Here is a 24,558-nt window from a genome sequence, read left to right on the forward strand (position 1 = left end):
GAAGGTCCCTCAGTCGAGCAGGGATTTTCCAGGGACGCTTTCCAATGCCTCATAAGGGCACCAATTGGTAAATGGATTTTTTAAAAAGCAGACATGTAATATCCCTTTGAGCATGAAGTCATTAACTACACTTTCAATGGTGCATCAATAAACCCAGTTACTACAAAGAAACAGGTGTCCTTCCTAGCTCAGTTGTCGGAGAGGAAGGAAACCGCTCAGGGTCTTCACCATGAGGCCAAAGGTGACTTTAAAACAGTTACAGGAGAAAACTGAGGATGGATCAACAACATTGTAGTTATTCCACAATACTAACCTAATTGACAGAGCGAAAAGAAACCTGTACAGAATAAAAAATATTCAAAAACATGCATTCTGTTTGCAACAAGGCACTAAAGTAATACTGCTAAGAAAGTAGCAAAGAAATGAACTTTATGTCCTGAATACAAAGTGTTGAATTTTGGGCCATCCAATACATTACTGAGCACCATTCTCCATATTTTCAAGCATAGTGGTGGCTGTATCATGTTATGGGTATGCTTGTAATTGTTAAGTACTGGGGAGTTTTTCAGGAAAAAATTAATGTCATGGATCTAAGCACAGGCAATATCCAGGAGGAAAACCTGGTTCAGTCTGCTTTCCACCAGACACTTGGGAGATGAATTCACCTTTCAAAAGGACAATAACCTAAAACACAAGGCTGAATCTACACGGGAGTTGCTTACCAAGAAGACAGTGAATGTTCCGGAGGACGAGCCACAGTTTTGAAATCTACTTGAAAATCTATGTCAAGACCTGAAAATGGTTGTCTAGCAATGATCAACAACCAATTGACAATGAAGAATTTTGAGAATAATAATGGAAGAACGTTGCACAATCCAGGTGTGGGAATCTCTTAATTTATTTTATTTAACTAGGCAAGTCAATTAAGAACAAATTCTTATGTACAATGACGGCCTACCTCGGCCAAACCCTCACCCGGACGACGGCCAGTTGTGATACAGCCTGAAATCGAACCAGGGTCTGTAATGACACCTCTAGCACTGAGATCCAGTGCCTTAGAGAGCTGCGCCACTCGGGAGCCTCAGCTCTTCGAGACTAACCCAGAAAGACTCACAGCTGTAATCACTGCCAAAGGCGCTTTTAAAAAGTATTGGCTCAGGGGTGTGAATACTTGTGTTTTTCATTTTCAATAAATTTGTACAAATTTCAAAAACATGTTTCCACTTTGTCATAATGGTGTATTGGTTGTAGCTGGGTGAGAGAACAAATCTATTTAATCCAATTTGAATTCAGGCTGTAACACAAGAAAATTAGGTATAAGTCAAGGGTTATGAATACTTTCTGAAGGCACTGTAGCTAAAGCAAAATTAAACGGAACTCGTGAAGAAAATTAGTCATCTGGCCTCATTCACGAACCGACTCAAGAGTGCTGATCTAGGATCCTTTTTGCATTTTAAAATCATAATGAATAAGAGGTGGGGTCTGGTCCGAGATCAGCACTTCTACTCTGAGACGCTTTCGTAATACAGGCCCTGATGTGTAATAAGTCAATAACATTTGATTTGTAATAAAACACAAAAACGTTGTTACATTATTTTAATGACATTTTGATGTCCGTAACATGAGTGAAACAGGTACAAATAGGTCATCCACTGATATGTAGCAAACACTGCATTTTTCTTTGATCCAAAAAAAGTACAGCTATTATTATGCACTATTTGTAGCACATCCAAGTTATGTTAGAACACATACATGTATATATATTTTTTTAAAGCAGTTGAATGGCCACTCACACCCTGTATCTCACCCAAGAGACAGGTCATCCACAGATGAGGCATAAGGACAGTGTTTAAATCTTAAGAATTGTGACGTTAAGACTTTGACACCTCATCAGTATCATGTTGTATTTCTCTTTGTGCAAACAAGAAAAATAGAAATATACAAAATACATTTTTACACACATCCAGTGCAGATTTACTTCTTAACTTTTTGCCTTTGAGGAAACAAAAAAATAGCTAGCTGAATGAGTCAAATCATGTGTCATTGTGAGTTCTTTGTACAGTAATACAAATGAATGAAAATCTATTTAGTTCTCTATATTCAATATTTTCAATGATCTTAAATGTCTCTCCTCCAACTCTTTGCAGGTTACTTATATTAATAAACTCTCAAAGATTTTTTTTTTTTTTTACACAAACAGAACATGTCCTTGTCTTCAAAGAGATATCAATTTCATACAATAAAATCAGTCATTTTGGAACGAGTTCAGGTTGTATTTAAAAACAAAAACAAAGCCACAGGAAGGAGTGTTGTATGTAGGTAGTGTGTACAGTTGAGCACCTTGTTTCATGGTGTACTAGCAGCGTCAGTGACTACGTCATACTGTGCATGTAGCGCTAAGGTGTGCCAAACGATAAAATACACATCAGTAGTGATTGCACTGAGGGCATGTGATCAGTCAGAGAGGTGTAAAGGTATGTGCATGCAGGACATGGCTTCAGAGCTGCCAGTGATAAAATGTTACATTTTTTCCAAATTGAGAAAAAAAAAACATGGAAACAATGAATAAATAAATCTGTACATTAAACAACTCTCTCTGTCACACACATGTTTGGTTAAGACTAAGTCTGTCATCTGATAGATCCATTTCCCTGGATACCAGACTTTTTCTACTGGAGTGGGTGGAGTTTTCCCCCAAACCACCGATACTGGGTCATATAGTTGTTCATCCCCCTAATGATAACGTTAGGATCGGGATAAAATAATCTGATCCTAGATCTGTGGTTAGGAGCTACAGCTGAAACAGCCTGGAACCAAGGGCTAGTGGATACGAGCGAGGAGGAGTGATGTGCTCATAGCTCATCTGAAAGTAAAGGCCTTGGTACAACGTCTCTCACTCTGACCTGTTATGAGATATAGTCATCTGTAAATAAAAATCATATATACTTTGGAAAGAGAACGTAGTTAGAGATTCAAGTAAGACACGGTTCCTGGCTGCAAGTTAGAACAGCAAAGTTTAGCTCCAGGATTCAGTTACACTAAACATGCATCTCAAAGCACTCCTAAACTGTACTTCATAGCAATACCATCACTGAGTAGAGTAGGATACCATTGCCCCTTGACACTGTGCTAAGGTCAGTTACACATTTCAACCCCAATGGGTAAGGATAGGTTTTGTGGAGGGTAAGCTGGTCCGAGATCTGTACCTAAGGGACACTTCTAACAGAAACTCAGTGTGTTTTATGACCTTTAGAAATCAGTTTGTTTGTTTGTGTTGATTATTCTTGTTGTTGTTTTTCTTCAACTCCCCATCTTTCCTCCAAAATGTTTAAATACTTCCGAAAGCTTCGGAAGCTACATTTAGGTTGGTCTTTCCAAATCACACCGTTTCTCCCAAACACACACAGTCAGAGATGACATGACATAGGCATGACATAAAGCAGCTAAAATAAAACAATAAAACAAGCACACATAAACAGTCCTCAGTCTACTATTCCTCCAGAAACAAAATGCCACAAATTAAGATGCAGACCCAACATTTCATTATTTAAGACAAAACAGAGGTAAGAAATAATCGTTTGAAAAAATAAATGTTTTCCGAGTTTTTTTCTTCTTCTTCGCCATAATGCAGTGAGTTTGCTGGTAAAATAAGGCAGGCGTGTGAAAGTTAAAACCTTGTGTTAGATGAATAAAGTGGTTCTGTGACATCAAGGCGAGCACATTTTGGTTCTGGGTGTGGAAGACTGCCAGTCCAATCTGGTCCGATCCGGTCTAGACCACTGTGGTCCAGTTCAGTCTTGTATCTGGTCGCAGATGCTATGGTCGACGACTCAGTCCAGAGAGGGCAGTCTCTTGTGTCTGGAGTACTTGACCTGCAGCAGGTCTCCTACCTCACTGATCACACTCAGGGCCTAACCATAGAGACACACACACACCATGAATGTTACATTATCACACAGATCTGAAGACACACATACACGCATGTCAATGATCACTCTAACCCGAACACACAACACACTAATGATCACACACACGTCATGCCTGCAGAGACACACATTTCTGATTACACTCACAGCCTGACAAAACAAACACACACCATCTTGCTTTACATGTATACCGATGGAAGAAACACTTACGCCAAAACTCACGTCTACGTCTAACACAGGCTGACGAGAGATGTCTGAAGCTACCATTTGATGTTAGTCAGTTGAGAGTGATACAAGCCCTCCCAGATCACTAACACATGGTACAGTAGGATCTATGATGGGGGAAGACTGGGACTTGAGAGAGCAGAGCTAGCATGGGGATCTCTCACACAACTCACTCATCTACAACATGACTATCACATCAAGACCCATAATGGCAGAATCTCACTATTGGCCAGGCACTAAAGAGGCACAGTGATGTAAGACAAGAAGAGAGGGTAGAGAGGTGATACACAAATCAATGTGACACCAAAGAATGGATAGCAGACAGCAGATACAGTTGAAGCCAGAGGTTTACATACACTTAGGTTGGAGTCATTAACTTGTTTTTCAACAACTCCACAAATATCTTGTTGACAAACTATAGTTTTGGCAAGTCGGTTAGGACATCTACTTTGTGCATGACAAGTCATTTTTCCAACAATTGTTTACTGTCAGACTATTTCACTTATTCACTGTTCACAATTCCAGTGGGTCAGAAGTTTACATACACTTAGTTGACTGAGATTTTAAACAGCTTCCAGAAAATGATGTAATGGCTTTAGAAGCTTCTGATAGGCTAATTGACATAATTTGAGTCAATTGGAGGTGTACCTGTGGACGTATTTCAAGGCCTACCTTCAAACTCAGTGCCTCTTTTGCTTGACATCATGGGAAAATCAAAAGAAATCAGGAAAGACCTCAGAAAAAAGACCTCCACAAGTCTGGTCCATCCTTGGGAGCAATTTCCAAATGCCGGAAGGTTCCACCTTCATCTGTACAAACAATAGTACGCAAGTATAAACACCATGGGATCACGCAGCCGTCATACTGCTCAGGAAGGAGACGCATTCTTTCTCCTAGAGGTGAACGTACTTTGGTGCGAAAAGTGCAAATCAATCCCAGAACAAAAGCAAAGGACCGTGTGAAGATGCTGGAGGAAACAGGTACAAAAGTATCTATATCCACAGTAAAACGAGTCCTATATCAACATAACCCGAAAGGCCGAACAGCAAGGCAGAAGCCACTGCTCCAAAACCGCCATAAAAAAGACAGACTACAGTTTGCAATTGCACATGGGGACATAGATGGTACTTTTTGGAGAAATAAAAATAGAACTGTTTGGCCATAATAACCATCGTAATGTTTGGAGGAAAAAGGGGGAGGCTTGCAAACCAAAGAACAACATCCCAACCATGAAGCAAGGGGGTGGCAACATCATGTTGCAGTTTTGCTGCAGGAGGGACTGGTGCACTTCACAAAACAGATAGCATCATGAGAAAGGAAAATTATGTGGACATATTGAAGCAACATCTCAAGACATCAGTCAGGAAGTTAAAGCTTGGTCGTAAATGGGTCTTGACCCCAAGCATACTTCCAAAGTTGTGGCAAAATAGCTTAAGGACAACAAAGTCAAGGTACTGGAGTGGCCATCACAAAGCTCTAACCTCAATCCTATAGAACATTTGTGGGCAGAACTGAAAAAGCGTGTGCGAGCAAGGAGGCCTACAAACCTGACTTAGTTACACCAGCTCTGTCAGGAAGAATGGGCCAAAATTTACCCAACTTATTGTGGGAAGCTTGTGGAAGGCTACCCGAAATGTTTGACCCAAGTTAAACAATTTAAAGGCAATGCTACCAAATACTAATTGAGTGTATGTAAACTTCTGACCCAATGGGAATGTGATGAAATAAATCAATCATTCTTTCTACTACTATTCTGACATTTCACATTCTTAAAATAAAGTGGTGATCCTAACTGACCTAAGACAAGGAATTTGTACTTGGAAAAATGTCAGGAATTGTGAAAAACTGAGTTTAAATGTATTTGGCTATGTATGTAAACTTCCGACTTCAACTGTAGATATATGAAAGAGAGAGAAAGGGCCAGAGTAAGAGGGGAAGAGAGAGATAGAGTGTGAGAGAAAGACAGACAAGGAAAGCACTGCTTTATGTGAAAAAAGGGGTGATGGAAAATGTATGGGAGAGAAGGAGTGCGTGAGATAGGAAGAAAGTAGAAAGAAAGACATTCATTGGAGCTGCTGTGGATGGCAAGAGCGTATCAGAGAGCATTATGGGCAAGTGGAAGCCCTCACTCCATCACTCCCTCCACCAGGGTTGGAGTCTATATGAATTGAAAAAAGTAAATTCAGGAAATATACTGATATTCCAATTCAACAAAACACTTTTTCCTGTGAATTCTCAATAAAAAAAGCATTTTTTTCTTCTCCATTTTTTAATCTTAAATTCAAATTACTTCCTGAGGTAAATCCCACTCTAGTCAACTTTTTATCTCTCCCAAAACCACTGACTGAGCATGAGTCTATATAAGCACGAGTCTAGTTACAACTATGATGAAATACAAAACGTGAATAAAAACTTGAGGGAGAAAATGTAAAAATGTGTGACTCAATTAGGTCTGGGCGATATGGCCAAAATACTATATCACGGTATTAAAAAAAAAATTGGATGGTATTTTTAGTTTTTGAATAATAACAACATATATTTTTAATTGTACCTTTATTTAACTAGGCAAGTCAGTTAAGAACAAACTCTTATTTACAATGACGGCCTCAGAACAGTGGGTTAACTGCCTTGTTCAGAACGACAGATTTTTACCAATCTTGCCATCTTCCGATTAGTAGTCCAACGCTCTAACCACTAGGCTACCTGCCGCCCCTTTATGAGTCGTGAGTGATCCTAGGGTGGCAACACCTACATTGTAAGTGATTTCAATGAGACTTTCTCCATTACGATTGTTTTATAAGGTTCAATCCAACCAAAACAAATTTTAGCACCTTTATCATTTCTGCATTTCCTGCACTCAATTGCAGTGGTGGAAAAAGTACCCAATTGTCATACTTGAGTAAAAGTAAAGATACGTTAATAGAAAATTACTCAACTAAAAGTGAAAGTCCCCCAGTAAAATTCTACTTGAGTAAAAGTCTAAAAGTATTTGGTTTTAAATATACTTTAAATATACTATACTACCAAAAGTAAAAAGGATCAATAATTTCAAATTCCTTATATTAAGCAAACCAGATGGTACAATGTTCTTTTTTTTATTTATTTATTTTTTACGGATAGCCAGGGGCACACTCCAACACTCAGACATAATTTACAAACAAAGCATTTGTGTTTTATGAGTCCTCCAGATCAGAGGCAGTAGGGATGACCAGGGATGTTCTCTTGACAAGTGTGTGAATTGGACCATTTTCCTGTCCCGTTAAGCATTCAAAATGTAACGAGTACTTTTAGAAAAAATGTATTGAGTAAAAAGTACAGTATTTTCTTTTGGAATGTAGTGAAATAAAAGTTGTCCATTTCTTTTTGTAAAGTACAGATACCAAAGAAAACGACTTACTTGAAAGTATTTTTACTTAAGTACTTTACACCACTGCTCAATTGAGAACTTCCACACTGCCACGTAGGACTGCATGATGTGGGCAAATAATCTAGGAATTATTTTTAACCAAATGTTGCAATTGCGATTTGACTTGCGAATTAGAGCAAAACTGTTGGAATCATGGAAATAGAATGACTATTCTAATTCCATAGTTAGAATATAATAGTGGGCACTTTGAATACAGTGTTGTTTGAGATGACAATTAATTAAAATGCCAGGGAGAAGTTATTGTGACAGGGTAGGAACTAGTGTTAATAAGTGTTTCCAAGGGGACCCTATAAGCATTGACTACATTGCATGTTTTCCCTTAGCTACTTCATGTAGCTAACATATTCTTGCTTTGCATATTCCTCTTTGATTTAGAAGATACTGTTGCACAAACAACATGCTGATTTAAGTCTACACCATCACTGTATAAGGCTGTATTAGCTAGCTACGTTTGCTCTTAAGCAGTACATTTATTAGCTAGCTATTAGCATTAGCAGCTAACAATTAGCATCTCACAAGATTTAGGGCAACTTGCTAAGAAAAGACAAACTAGCCGTTTGCTGATGTGAGAAACACAAACGAATAGTGTCATTAAAGAACGCTAGTGGATTTATATTAAGAAGCAAAGTGAAAACAGCATTGTTGTTGTCAACATTGTTGCATGTGCTGCATTAACCAAGCAGACTGAACGCAAGTGTCTCATGGTTGAGGAACATCAATTGTGCTCCTTGAGTTACAGAGGGCGTGGCTAGTTTTGGCACGGAGAGAAAGAGCGGAGAGAGATGACTCAAGTAGCGAAGTAAACTATAAAAAATTGACATTACACATGGCGTATCGCATTTAACAAACCAAACATTCAAATACGGGTACAGAAGGTTAAGTAAAAACTTAAACCGGTCCCTACATCAATACCGGTATATCATAAAATACAGTATACCGCCCAGCAGCCCTAGATTCAATGTGAAAACAGATAACGTCACATCAAAGGGCGGTTTGGGTGCTAGGGGGAGGAGAGAGGGGGTACAGGCCTTTGTGAAAGAGAGAAGTAGTTAAAAGAGGATAAAAAAGAGGTGGAGGCAGAGGGAGTGTGCTTTTCAGCAGAGTTAAATGGGGAGTCCTGGGGGAGAGAGAGATTAAGAGAGGCAGTTAGATTTAATGCCAGCAATGAGGGGAGGTCACACTTACATACACCCACCACTAAGGGGGATGGGGGGGCAACCTACCAAGGTAAGTTTTATTTTCTCTATCCACCCCATTTTTCAATTTGGTGACCCCACATGGGGTCCTGTACCCAAGTTTGGAAAACGCTGCACTAGGAAGTGGAAGCTATAGAATGGAAGAAAGAACGGAAGGACACAGGACCATAAGTGTACGCTCTTTATGTCTTTGGTGTGAAAAGGGTAGCCATTTTGTGCCAAGCATTTTGTGCCAAGTTTTCCCTTAGCTACTTCATGTAGCTAACATATTCTTGCTTTGCATATTCCTTTTATAGTTACCGTGTCGAGCATGTCTTTGGTGTGAGCGGCAGAGATACAGAATCGTGCTCTGGACTCAATGATGGGTGTGGCTGGAAAGCCCACCACCACCACCCCGATGTTCCTCTTCAGCATCTCTCTACCAAACGCCCTGAGAGAAAGAGAGAGCGAGAGAGAAAGCAAGAGAGGGCATCGAACAACAACTTTAGAGGAGTAGTTTGTGAGTAGGTGCGCAACCAAATATGTATTTAAAGTTTTGAGCCTCATTTGAAAAACAAAACTGCATTCAAGCCACTTGGTTTACGATTGAGGAATGGGGCTAGGGAAAGGCAACCTCTCATATTCATAGATTAAACTGTGGATGCCAGGGCTAACTCACCCTATCTTGGCCGGCATGTAGAGCATCATGGGTACTACGGGCGAGTCGTTGTTTCCGTAGATGATAAAGCCCATCTCTGTCAGTCTCCTACGGAAATACAAAGTGTTCTCTGCCAACTGCTGCACGCGATCACGACCTGGACACACACACACACACACACACACACACACACACACACACACACACACACACACACACATACACACACACACACACACACACACACACACACACACACACACACACACACACACACACACACGTGAATTTTGAAGGATTTAAAAATGAGTAGCTAAAGCCTGAACCTACTCAATGTTGGTTAAAACTCTTTCTAAGATGACACAGTAACACCCTACAGTGGTTTGTCCTCTGTCCAGACAGACAGCTGATGTTAACCCCGTCTGTCTCTCTGTTACCATCTGGCTGTAGCCTTTATCAGACTGGTAGAGCTCAAGACAGACCCTCATGCCCCAGGCACATACTGCAGATCTCTATCTATTCCTACACCGCATTGGGGATGCAGGTTGTCTGTCTTTCTGTCTACGCAAGCCTATGTGTGTGTATGTGAAAGGGTCTGTGTGTGCTTCAAGGGCTGAAACATTACGAGCCAATTGATTACAACTTGTACATACACATCTGCCTTTGAAAGGAGGTCAACACACTTTCTCACCAAGCTCCTCGCAGTAATATTGAGGGAGAGCAGAATTCCGCCTGTTCCTTTATTGGCTATGAGGCGGACGGAACAGTTTCAGAGGGCCAGCTTGCATTTCTGCACGCCACGGTTTTCACTTGTCAAATATTCCGCGCATGCTAAGGACTCGGGCCCAGGAATTTCCCCTTCCCTGACGATTCCCCCCTGCTAGTCGCCCCTCTGCCACCGTTGGCCAGATGTGCTAAGTGACGCCTTCAAGTCACTTTGCAGTGGCACATTCCTGCCTGGGGTGCCAGGCTGAACAAAACGCATCATCCCCAATTGAGAGCTACACATTAGAGAGTGACACACACACACATCAGGATTGGTTTATGGAATGCTGACGTTTTTGATGAAACGGGTGGAGCAGCAATCACTTGAGCGAGAGGAGAAGAGGGAACGCGACAAGTGTGGGAACGTGACAGGGGATCATTGGACTCGACGTGTGTATAACATATATGAAAGTTGACTTGATTGGCTGATTAAGGGGGGATAGCCCCCCCCCTCCGGAAACATGTGTTAACATTGCCAAATCAAGTGACTCACTGGTTGATGGCACACTGTGGTATTTCACCCAATAGATATGGGAGTTTATTCAAATTGGGTTTGTTTTTTAATTCTTTGTGGATCTGTGTAATCTGAGGGAAATCTGTCTCTCTAATTTGGTCATACATTTGGCAAGAGGTTAGGGAGTGCAGCTCAGTTTCCACCTCATTTTGTGGGCAGTGTGCACATAGCCTGTCTTCTCTTGAGAGCCAGGTCTGCCTATGGTGGCCTTTATCAATAGCAAGGCTATGCTCACTGAGTCTGTACATAGTCAAAGCTTTCCATAAGTTTGGGTCAGTCACAGTGGTCAGGTATTCTGCCACTGTGTACTCTCTGTTTAGGGCCAAATAGCATTCTAGTTTGCTGTTTTTTTGCTAATTCTTTCCAATGTCTCAAGTAATAATATTTTTGTTTTCTCGTGATTTGTTTGGATCTAATTGTGCTGCTGTCCTGGGTCTCTGTGGGGTCTGTTTGTGATCAGAGCCCCAGGACCAGCTTGCTTAGGGGACTCTTATCCAGGTTCATCTCTCTGTAGGTGATGGCTTTGTTAGGGAAGGTTTTGGAATTGCTTCCATTTAGGTGGTTGTAGAATTGAACGGCTCTTTTCTGGATTTTGATCATTACCAGGTATCAGCCTAATTCTACTCTGCATGCATTATTTGGTGTTTTACGTTGTACACTGAGGATATTTTTGCAGAATTCTGCAAGCAGTCTCTTAATTTGGTTTTTGTCCCTTTTTGTGAATTCTTGGTTGGTGAGCGGACCCCAGACCTCACAACCATAAAAGGGCAATGGGTTCTACAACTGATTCAAGTATTTTCAGCCAGATCCTAATTGGCATGTCAAATGCAATGTTCCTTTGAATGGCATAGAATCCGAAATTCCTTTTTGATACTGTCGCAAAGCTAACTAAAAAGCAGCATTCCCCAAGAGAGTATGGCTTTCACTTCAGCAGTGATACATTCATGAACTTCTTTGAGGAAAAGATCATGATTATTAGAAAGCAAATTACGGACTCCTCTTTAAATCTGCGTCCTCCTTCAAAGCTCAGTTGTCCTGAGTCTGCACAACTCTGCCAGGACCTAGGATCAAGAGAGACGCTCAAGTGTTTTAGCACTATATCTCTTGACACAATGATGAAAATAATCATGGCCTCTAAACCTTCAAGCTGCATACTGGACCCTATTCCAACTAAACTACTGAAAGAGCTGCTTCCTGTGCTTGGCCTTCCTATGTTGAACATAATAAACAACTCTCTATCCACGGGATGTGTACCAAACTCACTAAAAGTGGCAGTAACAAAGCCTCTCTTGAAAAAGCCAAACCCTGACCCAGAAAATATAAAACACTATCGGCCTATATCGAATCTTCCATTCCTCTCAAAATTATTTGAAAAGGCTGTTGGGCAGCAACTCACTGCCTTTCTGAAGACAAACAATGTATACAAAATGCTTCAGTCTGGTTTTAGACCCCATCATAGCACTGAGACTGCACTTGTCAAGGTGGTAAATTACCTTTTAATGGCATCAGACCGAGGCTCTGCATCTGTCCTCGTGCTCCTAGACCTTAGTGCTGCTTTTGATACCATCGATCACCACATTCTTTTGGAGAGATTGGAAACCCAAATTGGTCTACACGGACAAGTTCTGGCCTGGTTTAGATCGTATCTGTCGGAAAGATATCAGTTTGTCTCTGTGAATGGTGTATCCTCTGACAAATCAACTGTACATTTCGGTGTTCCTCAAGGTTCCGTTTTAGGACCACTATTGTTTTCACTATATATTTTACCTCTTGGGGATGTCATTCGAAAACATAATGTTAACTTTCACTGCTATGCGGATGACACACAGCTGTACATTTCAATGAAACATGGTGAAGCCCCAAAATTGCCCTCGCTGGAAGCATGTGTTTCAGACATAAGGAAGTGGATGGCTGCAAACGTTCTACTTTTAAACTCGGACAAAACAGAGATGCTTGTTCTAGGTCCCAAGAAACAAAGAGATCTTCTGTTGAATCTGACAATTAATCTTAATGGTTGTACAGTCGTCTCAAATAAAACTCTGAAGGACCTTGGCGTTACTCTGAACCCTGATCTCTCTTTTGAAGAACATATCAAGACCATTTCAAGGACAGTTTTTTTTCCTACGTAACATTGCAAAAATCTGAAACTTTCTGTCCAAAAATGATGCAGAAAAATTAATCCATGCTTTTGTCATTTCTAGGTTAGACTACTGCAATGCTCTACTTTCCGGCTACCCGGATAAAGCACTAAATTAACTTGAGTTAGTGCTAAATACGGCTGCTAGAATCCTGACTAGAACCAAAACATTTGATCATATTACTCCAGTGCTGGCCTCCCTACACTGGCTTCCTGTCAAGGCAAGGGCTGATTTCAAGGTTTTACTGCTAACCTACAAAGCATTACATGGGCTTGCTCCTACCTCTCTCTCTGATTTGGTCCTGCCGTACATACCTACACGTAAGCTACGGTCACAAGAAGCAGGCCTCCTAATTGTCCCTAGAATTTCTAAGCAAACAGCTGGAGGCAGGGCTTTCTCCTATAGAGCTCCATTTTTATGGAATGGTCTGCCTACCCATGTAAGAGACGCAAACTCAGTCTCAATCTTTAAGTCTTTACTGAAGACTCATCTTTTCAGTGGGTCATATGATTGAGTGTAGTCTGGCCCAGGAGTGGGAAGGTAAACGGAAAGGCTCTGGCGCAACGAACCGCCCTTGCCGTCTCTGCCTGGCCGGTTCTCCTCTTTCCACTGGGATTCTCTGCCTCTAACCCCATTACAGGGGCTGAGTCACCGGCTTACTGGGGCTCTTTCATACCATCCCTGGGAGGGGTGCGTCACTTGAGTGGGTTGAGTCACTGATGTGATCTTCCTGTCTGGGTTGGCACCCCCCCCTTGGGTTGTGCCGTGGCGGAGATCTTTGTGGGCTATACTCGGCCTCGTCTCAGGGTCAGTTCTGTTCTATTCGGTGTCCTGTGTGAATTTAAGTGTGCTCTCTCTAATTCTCTCTTTCTCTCTCTCGGAGGACCTGAGCCCTAGGACCATGCCTCAGGACTACCTGACATGATGACTACTTGCTGTCCCCTATCCACCTGGCCGTGCTGCTGCTCCAGTTTCAACTGTTCTGCCTTATTATTATTGGACCATGCTGGTCATTTATGAACATTTGAACATCTTGGCCATGTTCTGTTATAATCTCCACCCGGCACAGCCTGAAGAGGACTGGCCACCCCACATAGCCTGGTTCCTCTCTAGGTTTCTTCCTAGGTTTTGGCCTTTCTAGGGAGTTTTTCCTAGCCACCGTGCTTCTACACCTGCATTGCTTGCTGTTTGGGTTTTAGGCTGGGTTTCTGTACAGCACTTTGAGATATCAGCTGATGTACGAAGGGCTATATAAATAAATTGGATTTTGATCATAGAAGGCCCTTCTTGCCTTGTCTCTCAGTCAGCTCGTTCACAGCTTTGTGGAAGTTACCTGTGGCACTGGTACATATACCAAGGTACATATAGTTTGTGTGCGTGCTCTAGGGCAACGGTGTTTTTGGAATACCATTATTTCTTGTCTTACTGAGATTTACTGTCAGGGCCCAGGTCTGACAGCATATGTGCAGAAGATCTAGATGCTGCTGTAGGCCCTTGGTTGGTGACCGAAGCACCCGATCATCAGCAAACAGTAGACATTTGACTTCAGATTCTAGTAGGGTGAGGCTGGGTGCTGCAGACTGTTTTAGTGCCCTCGCCAATTCCTTGATATATATGTTGAAGAGGGTGGGGCTTTAGCTGCATCCTCGTCTCACCCCATGGCCCTGTGGAAAGAAATGTTTTTTTTGCCCATTTTAACCACACACTTGTTGTTTGTGTACATGTATTTTATAATGTCGTACCACCCCCCCAACACCACTTTAAATCAATTTGTATAGCAGACCCTAATGTCAAATTGAGTCAAAAGCATGAGAAGATTTTGCCTTTGTTTTGTTTGTTTGTCAATTAGGGTGTGCAGGGTGAATATGTTCTGTCGTTACAGTCATTTGGTAAAAAGCCAATTTGAGGAAATGAACGAGTCTGCTGTTAATGATAATGCAGAGGATTTTTCCAAGGTTGCTGTTGATGCATATCCCAAGGTAGTTATTGGGGTCAAATTTGTCTCCACGTTTGTGGATTGAGGTGATCAGTCCTTGGTTCCAAATATTTGGGAAGATGCCAGAGTGAAGGATGATGTTAAAGAGTTTAAGTATAGCCAAATGGAATTTGTGGTCTGTTTATTTTATCATTTCATTGAGGATACCATCAACACCACAGGCCTTTTTGGGTTGGAGGGTTTGTATATTGTCCTGTAGTTCATTCAATGTAATTGGAGGATCCAGTGTGTTCTGGTAGTCTTTAATAGTTTATTCTAAGATTTGCATTTGATCATGTACATTTTTTGGATGTTTGTTTGGAGAAGTGGGTTAACCATACATCTCCGTTTTGGATAGATAACTCTGCACACAACCCCCCTGAAAACATATTCCCACCCTTTCGACTCCATCCCCCTCTCTCTCCCTCTCCTCCGGCTGCTCACACACACTGTGGGAAAGTATATACCCGACGGCGCAGGACTGACAGCACAGTATTATCATGGTCAGTCAGCCCATGCATGCCAGAGATGACTTGCACACTGGACAGAGAGAATCACTTAGGGCTTTCCCAAATCGATAATGACCTTGATGAAAACAAATGGCAGCAGGTTGCTTGGTCTGGTTCTGAGTCACTATCCTCTCATCTTCCAAATGGAGCGAGATACGGGACAGAGAAAGAAAGTGAGAGTGAGAGGGATGAGAGAATGAGAGGGAGGAGGGAGAGAGAGGGAGGAGGAGAGGAGGAGGAGAGGGAGAGAGAATGGGAGAAAAATAACACAATTCCTCTTACTCACGTTCACCCTCACACAAGCACATACTCGTTGCCATGTTCTCCAGCCATTTCCCTAATGATCCCAGCCTTTCCCCTCCAGAGCTGTGATCAGCTACATAAACTGTGAGGAGAACAAATGTATTAAGACCCAGAGCAGGGCTGGCCATCTGAAAGCAATAAGGCCTTACAGGGGGAGCAGTGTGTGTGTGTGTGTGTGTGTGTGTGTGTGTGTGTGTGTGTGTGGAGTGGTCGCTGACTTCAAGCTCTTCAGTCAGAGTGTTCTCTCTCCAGGGGGATGGGGTGCAGGGCTCTCCAAAGAAAATCTTTCTGGGGTACCCTTTCAACAGCTAGTTTCACAACACACACACACACGTACGCAGTGGCACGGGCACATACACATACACACTTAACTCCTTCCAGACACGGGGCAAAGGGATCTGGAGTGAAAGATGGGGGGGGTGGAGAGATGAAGGAAGGGGGAGGGGTGGAGGGGGAAAAGGAGAGGGATTGAGGGGGGTGGAGGGGCGAAAGAGCTTCCAGATGTAGGGGCTGTTTCCCTTTCAGATGAAAGTTCCTCCTCACTTCCTTCTCATCTGAGAATGGGGGGAGGAGAGGAGGGATAAGTACAAAACACCCACAGCGCTTTGGAGGTTTCTACACCAGCTTCAGTTCAAGGGCTTCTGACAAGCAGAGATGGTCAGAACACACACACGTAAGCATTTCGATGGACGATGTATACCATGTGTATCCTGTACTCCTGTACATATGACTAATAAAACTTCACACACACACACACACACACACACACACACACACACACACACACACACACACACACACACACACACACACAAACACCTCTGAGTAGCAGTAGAATAAGAAGCTGGGGTGGAAGCTCTATATGGCAATGTCCATGCAAAATCGGGTTTTCACTCACACACGAAACTTACACACAGCCATGGAAAGATTAACAGCTTTAGAAGACTCTAGATTCTGTATCTAAACCATGCAAAGTAAAAGACAAATGCAAGGTAGAGACAGAACGAGGCAAGGAGAGTGAGTTCATCACTTCTAAACTCAAGACCGTTCAGAGACCAAACTTCTCCAATCTAATGTAAAGTTCAATGTCCTGAAGAGACAATGGGATGTCTGACATCACTAACTCTGGACCCCGCCTTTCTCAGGAGTCAGGGGAAGTCAACACCCCCACTCTGCGATGGACGGGCTGGTGTTGGTATGGCCCATCTCAATGTCAACCAGATATCATGCAAAACCTGTTTCTAGCCCGGACCCATCCAGTCTTAATCCACTCAATCATCCAACTGAATTCAGATGGAATCTGGAAGACAGATTTTGAATCAAAACAAATTAATTCAACAAAAGATTCCGTAAATAGGAGACACGCTTGTTGGCCATGTTCAGTCCTTGGTAGAGCAGTGGCACAATGTTCATCAAGGCACGGAATTGTTGGCCTTGTCCATAAATACATGCCCCCCTGACATGTACCCAACTGAAGATGGGGGAGACGACGACTAGAGTACCATTTCCCTTCTATCCGTCGCACTTCCTGCATCTCCGTCCCATTTCCTGTCTGCCGTGGCCGTCACTCCAGATGAGACCCACATGCTCCCAGGCGTGACGGAGACCTCCCAACTTCCCAAACTCACAGGAAAACCGTAATATCAAGGAATGGGAGTTTTCCCTGAGTGGAAACAGGGATTGTTCCAAAGACTTTCTCCTGGGCTCCAGAGATAATATTTATCCCTTCAACATGTTTTTAGGATTACAGTTTACTAATCATCCTGTGACAACGGTTTTGTAAACCACTCCGAAGAATAATAACACATTAACTCAACCACGTCTTGCCTTTTCACTTCAAATCTTATTCACCTGTGGAACTAACTTGGATCCATCACAGCAGCTTTGCACAAGTGATATACAATACATCTTTATAGTTTTGTCGGTAGAAGTTGAATACATTATTATAATTAGTCTATCTGGGTGTGAGGCTTGCTGGCTGGTGCTTTGCAGTGATGGCTCCACCTCTGCTCTGCATCTTGTACTGATGAGGGTCTAGTAACACAGATGCATGTCTCTCTTTCAGTAACATCATATCCACTTGTTTTGTAGGTCACAGTAGCTTCACATGGCTATTTAACCTTTATTTAGGCAGCGAGTCCCATTGAGACAACTGTTTCTTTTGCAAGAGAGCCCTGCGTGACCAGCAGAAATGACACATTAAAAAGTTAGACAACTAATGCTTCAATCAAGGCAGGAGCACGGACAATACAAAAACACTATTATAAAAGTGGTTTCGTTGGTGAACAGGTCCTACAACAATATGAACTACCCGAAAGGCAAAGATGCGTCCAACTGTAGGGTATTCTGAAGGTTCGACAAATACATAGCTTTTGGAACAATAAGAAACACATGTTGTTGATTTTTTTCTGTTTCAAACTATTCTGCTACACCATGTCCTAATGAACACTGCCCTGGTCTGTGGTCCTGATAAGGCCTGGGCTATCCGTGAAGAATGACTGGGTTTGGCCCATAGATCTGAGAGGGTGTTTTTACACCACATTTAAAGGCCACTTTACAGGCCTGTAACTCCAGGGGTTATAGCTCTACTGTACTACTGCCTGGCTAGGCACGCTGTATAAATTACACTGGATGAATAGAACCAAATCACACTATGTGTGTGTGTGTGTGTGTGTGTGTGTGTGTGTGTGTGTGTGTGTGTGTGTGTGTGTTTAAAAAAGCCCCGTTCCCACATAGTGTAGGATTAATTATCTGTGGTGCACAGAGGAGAGAGACGTGTTGTGAAGGTCTTTTGATGGTTTTCCCATGAACTTCCTCTCAGTGTTTTATCTGTGGACACTGGAAGGTTGAGTGAGAACCAAGCATGGATGGTTTTAACATCACCTCTAAAAGGCCAAGATGCAGTCTGAAAAACAACACAGTGCACGAGAACAGAGGAGAACGTTGAGGCTGACACACGGGTGGTGAGACTACGTGGTCATCTGTGACATCCATTCATATGCCCTGTTAACGAACATTGCCACATCCTAACTTGAGATACATGTGAGACTAATTGTCACCCAAATCCTACACTTATCAAAGCATGATCATTTCTGTGAAAAGTCAAGTTACACACACACACCTCCCTATTTCAGATTCTGCTCTAAGAGTGCATCTGTGGTGACATCAAGGGGGAGGGGGCAAACATCCCCCCTCTAGCCCATTGAAGGACCACCCTGATGGGAGTTTAGAGGGTGTCGGTCCCCCTGGGGAACCACAGGATATCCGGCCACCTATATACGACCTCCAACTGAAAAAAACGTACATTGTGCATCCCGCACGCACACACAGACAGACCATTATATAAATGCACACACTCATGCAAGCATGCACACACACACATTGACCCCTCCCCCAATTTGATTGCTTTTCCAGTCATGACCCAGTTCACACACACAGCGATCATTAAAAATGCCAATTAGCACACCACTATATGCTAAACACTGTGGCCACAACATCACAATTTCGCAACATACACGGATGTCAATGACAGATTCAAGGTATGGGTCAGTTCAGTGGTCAATCAAAGGGAAAGGCGGGGAGGAGAGCAAGGTATGGACAGCTCAGCTGTCACTCAAAGGGAGAGATGGGGAGGAGGGCCAGGTACTTAGTTAGGAGCTTAGCTCTGAAACACAGGGAAAGGCAGGGAAGAAGGCCAAGTTTAGTCATATCTGCTGTCAATCAAAGTGAGAGGGGAGGAAAAGAGCCAGGTATGCCAACGTGTCCTTCAATGACATCTTTGGAGCAGCGCTCTATATACAGTGAATGAAGGGTGGAAAATAGGAGGAGAAAGGATCTAGGATCAGTAGTCGACCTCCTGAGGCTGCAGTAATGGTAGGATTGCCTGCAGGAACAATGTCTTTGTCTGTCAGGAGTATATGTGTATCAGATCAGATGTGGACAACCTTGAGCAAGGCTATGTTACAGAAACACAGTCACTGAACGTACGCTCGAATGTGCATGCACACACACACAATGGTTTCCGTCAATAAAAAAAATCCTGCTGCAAAAGTTAATTAATTAATTGATGGAAATACCAGTGGATGGAAATAAATTTGACCGCCATGTTTATCGGTCGATAGGAACATTTGCATAATTTAAATGAAATTGGCCTGGTTGTATTTTTGTTCGTCGTCATGCATCTTATCTAACAACTACACGTGCACAGCATACAGACTATTTGAGTGGGTTTTCACCTGTTGCTCCTCAGCTGGTTGCAGCTGGAGTAAAACATGTGCTTTATCTTCTTGGTGATGGGGCAGTATTTTCACATCCGGATGAAATGCATGCCCAAATTCAACTGCCTGCTACTCATCCCCAGAAGATAAAATATGCATATTATTAGATTTGGATAGAAAACACTCTGAAGTTTCTAAAACTGTTTGAATCATGTCTGTGAGTATAACAGAACTTAGAGGACAAACCATTCAGATTTTTTCTTTTTTAGGTCACTCTCTTTTCAATGGGTTTTCATCGGGAATCCAGATTTCTAAGGGACCTTCTTGCAGTTCCTATCACTTCCACTGGATGCCAACAGTCTTCAGAAATTGGTTGAGGTTAGTCCTTTGTGTAATGAAGTTCAGAAAGAGGGTCACTTGTAGTCTACAGTTTGTTTTCCTCCTGTATTGAACACAGATCATCCAGTCTTCAATTTTATCGATTATTTACGTTTAAAAAAAACTAAAGTTGTATTACAAAAGTAGTTTGAAATGTTTTGGCAAAGTTTACAGGTAACTTTTATTTTGTAGTCACATTGCGCAAGTTGGAACCGGTATTTTTCTGGATCAAATGCGCCAAATAAATGGACATTTTGGATATATATAGACGGAATTAACCGAACAAAAGGACCATTTGTGATGTTTATGGGACATATTGGAGTGCCAACAAAAGAAGCTCGTCAAAGGTAAGGCATGAATTATATTTTTTATTTCTGCGTTTTGAGTCTCGCCTGCAGGGTTGAAATATGCTTTTCTCTCTTTGTTTACGGAGGTGCTATCCTAAGATAATAGCATCGTTTGCTTTCGTCGAAAAGCCTTTTTGAAATCTGACATGTTGGCTGGATTCACAACAAGTGTAGCTTTAATTTGCTATCTTGCATGTGTGATTTAATGAAAGTTTGATTTTTATAGTAATTTATTTGAATTTGGCACTCTGCATTTTCCCTGGTTAAGAAGACCATTCATTCACTGAGCAACGATTCTAAATGCAATCGCATGTTACAAACTGTTTTGGTGAACGACAAAAGTAGCCACTATTTTTATTTCTCAAATGGTAATTGAAGTGTTCCTCCCCATTCAAGTGCAGGCAACAGGCTGTCAGCGTGTCACCCACCACTTTACAACGTGAGCTGCAGGCAGTATGCATTTTGAAAATATACTTAATTGTTTGAAACCTGTATGTTTTACCTCATGTCATGAGGTATGCCTCACCTTGGTTCAAAGCCTATAGGCAAAATCTGACCATGGAAACGTGGAGACAATTACTTTAAAGACTTCATAGGCTGCGGGTAAGTTTAATGTTTGGCTAAGCTTACAATTTATCTTACCATTTCTACTGTTTTGGGTGCCATTTATGATGTTCATATGTGCAACAGTTTACTGTGAGAAACTATAGTTTTAATATATTATCATTCACAATGGATGTAAAAAAAATAAACACCTTTCAACATTTCTGAGCAGCAGGCTAGGTACTTACTTCTATGCGTGCTCAGGCTCACTCCTTCAGCATTATCAGGTCAGAGAAACCAGACCCATGCTCTATGTTCACATGGAGCACTCCAAACAGAAGACAATGAACAAATTTACAAAACTTCATAGATGGTTACTCTGCAAACGACGTTTCCACTCTGAGAATGGTAAATGACTAATTAATACATGCATTCAAATAAATTCAAATGTAACCAAATGACAGGGGTTAATGGTACATTTACTACTGGTGACATACGTAATGGGGAATTGATTTTTTTTTAAATAATAAAAGGGCAAACAATTCACACAAGGAAACATGAATTGGCAGGAGACAGCTGAGCCATTCTGGAGAGAGACTTGTCTACAGTGCATTCGGAAAGTATTCAGACCACTTGACTTTCTCCACATTTTGTTACGTTTCAGCCTTATTCTGAAATGGATTGAGTCTTTTTTCAATCAATACCCCATAATGACAAAATAAAAAACGAATTTTAGACATTTTTGCAAATGTATAAACAATTAAAAAAACAGAAATACCTTATTTACATAAGTACTCAGACCCTTTGCTATGAGACTTGAAATTGACCACAGGTGCATCCTGTTTCCATTGATCATCCTTGAGATGTTTCTACATCTTGATTGGAGTCCACCTGTAGTAAATTAAATTGATTGGACATGATTTGGAAAGGCACACGCCTGTCTATATAAGGTCCCACAGTTGACAGTGCATGTCAGAGCAAGAACCAAGCCATGAGGTTGAAGGAATTGTCCGTAGAGTTCCGAGACAGGATTGTGTCGAGGCACAGATCTGAGGAAGGGTACCAAAACATTTCTGCAGTATTGAATGTTCCCAACAACACAGTGGCCTCCATTCTTAAATGGAAAAAGTTTGGAACAACCAAGACTCTTCCTAGAGCTGTCCGCCCAGCCAAACTGAGTAATCGGGGGAGAAGGGCCTTGGTCAGGGTGGTGACCAAGAACCGGATGGTCACTCTGACAGAGCTCCAGAGTTCCTCTGTGGAGATGGGAGAACCTTCCAGAAAGCCAACTATCTCTGAAGCACTCTGCCAATCAGACCTTTATGGTAGAGTGGCCAGACAAAGCCACTCTTCAGTAAAAAGACTCATGACTGCCCTCTTGGAGTTTGCCAAAAGGCACCTAAAGACTCTCAGACCATGAGAAATAAGTTTGTCTGGTCTGATGAAACCAAGATTAAACTCTTTGGCCTGAATGCCAAGCGTCAAGTCTGGAGGAAACCTGGCACTATCCCTACTGTGGGGATATTATTCAGCAGCAGGGACTATGAGACTAGTCAGGATCGAGGGAAACCAAAGTACATAGAGATCCTTGATGAAAACCTGCTCCAGAGCACCCAGGACCTCAAGACTGGGGCAAAGGTTCACCTCCCAACAAGACAACGACCCTAAGCACACAGCCAAGACAACGCAGGAGTGGCTTCGGGACAAATCTCTGTATGTCCTTGAGTTGCCCAGCCAGAGCCCGGACTTGAACCCAATCGAACATCTCTGGAGAGACCTGAAAATACCTGTGCAGGGATACTCCCCATCCAACCTGACAGAGCTTGAGAGGATCTGCAGAGAAGAATGGGAGAAACTCCTCAATTACAAGTGTGCCAAGCGTGTAGCATCATACCTAATAAGACCTGATCTGTAATGTCAATGGTGCTTCAACAAAGTACTGAGTAAAGGGTCTGAAAACTTAAGCAAATGTAATATTTCTGATTTTATTTTTAAGAAATTTGCAAAAATGTCTAAAACCTATTATTGATTTGGCATTATGGGGTATTGTGTGTATATTTTAGAATAACATAACAAAATGCTGTAACATAACAAAATGTGGAAAAAGTCAAGGGGTTTGAATACTTTCCGAATGCATTGCATACCTGCGAAACACCCCTCCCCTTCTTCATTTCTCAACATTTGAAATTATGCTCAAGACACAGAAATATATCCAAATGTATTTCCATCTGTCACATAGGGAACCGTTATCAGGTGCTCTGTTTAGAATGGCGCTTTCCCAGGTGCTCTGTTTAGAATGGCGCTTTCCCAGGTGCTCTGTTTAGAATGGCGCTTTCCCAGGTGCTCTGTTTAGAATGGCGCTTTCCCAGGTGCTCTGTTTAGAATGGCGCTTTCCCAGGTGCTCTGTTTAGAATGGCGCTTTCCCAGGTGCTCTGTTTAGAATGGCGCTTTCCCAGGTGCTCTGTTTAGAATGGCGCTTTCCCAGGTGCTCTGTTTAGAATGGCGCTTTCCCAGGTGCTCTGTTTAGAATGGCGCTTTCCCAGGTGCTCTGTTTAGAATGGCGCTTTCCCAGGTGCTCTGTTTAGAATGGCGCTTTCCCAGGTGCTCTGTTTAGAATGGCGCTTTCCCAGGTGCTCTGTTTAGAATGGCGCTTTCCCAGGTGCTCTGTTTAGAATGGCGCTTTCCCAGGTGCTCTGTTTAGAATGGCGCTTTCCCAGGTGCTCTGTTTAGAATGGCGCTTTCCCAGGTGCTCTGTTTAGAATGTATTTTTTCCGCAAATTGCCTCTGCAAATGTTTGAAAATTACGTTTTATTGGCTTCTTCATTACATGAGTTGCCTGTTCTGTTCAGGTGTATTACCATAATCTAAATGTCATATTTTGCATCATTCTGAGCACTGTGGATGCCCTAATGGGTTATGCACCCAATACATATGGGTCCACTACATATCTCAAATGGACGGTAAAATTTAAAATCTTCCTGTCATGTTGTCCTTTTCCTAGCGGAAACCCGGACACACACACACACGCACACACACTTCACCTGGGGCAGACAGGGCAAGAGCAACTGTTTGTTGTCGTTGTCCTGCCGTGATTAAGTGGCATGTGTGTGTATGAAAGTGTGCGTAAATGCCCTTGTTCTTGCACGTGTACAAAAGTGTGTGTGTGCGAGAGAGTTGGTTGAGAGGGCCTCACCAAAGGGCCTATCAGTGTGGCCTGCTGGGTAATTGTTGCCATATTGGAGGGGTTGGTTGGGGTGCTGGGTTAGATATTGTACCTGGAAAGACTCTGTGCATCTGTGGAAGCCATCACTCTTATTTAATGAGTGGTGAAAAACAGAAGAGGGCAGAAACTAAAAACCTCCCACATTACATTCTTTACCTCCATCAAAAGCATGAAAGTGAAACAATAGTGATGATTCAAGGTTAGGGTTGACCATACTGAATGTATTGTACAGAGA

General features: G+C 42.3%; 1 protein-coding gene across 3 annotated transcripts in view; it reads right to left on the bottom strand.

Annotated features, from left to right (window-relative positions):
* Positions 1-1,581: 1,581 nt before the first annotated feature.
* sptlc2a (serine palmitoyltransferase, long chain base subunit 2a) overlaps positions 1,582-24,558 on the bottom strand; it is a 60,309-nt gene continuing 37,332 nt past the window's right edge. The window contains exons 10-12 of one of the 3 annotated variants that reach the window (XM_035743430.2): positions 9,433-9,568; positions 9,075-9,204; positions 1,582-3,911 (exon numbers count right to left, since the gene is read on the bottom strand). In XM_035743430.2, the coding sequence (XP_035599323.1) occupies positions 3,831-3,911; positions 9,075-9,204; positions 9,433-9,568 (347 nt within the window). In that variant the 3' untranslated portion in view covers positions 1,582-3,830. Of the gene's footprint in view, positions 3,912-9,074; positions 9,205-9,431; positions 9,569-9,625; positions 12,337-14,254; positions 14,493-24,558 lie in introns of those variants that run through there. The other 2 variants (XR_008121520.1, XR_008121521.1) reach the window with 2 other exon arrangements.

The sequence above is a fragment of the Oncorhynchus keta genome, unplaced genomic scaffold, assembly GCF_023373465.1.
Source record: "Oncorhynchus keta strain PuntledgeMale-10-30-2019 unplaced genomic scaffold, Oket_V2 Un_contig_5916_pilon_pilon, whole genome shotgun sequence".
NCBI lineage: Eukaryota > Metazoa > Chordata > Actinopteri > Salmoniformes > Salmonidae > Oncorhynchus > Oncorhynchus keta.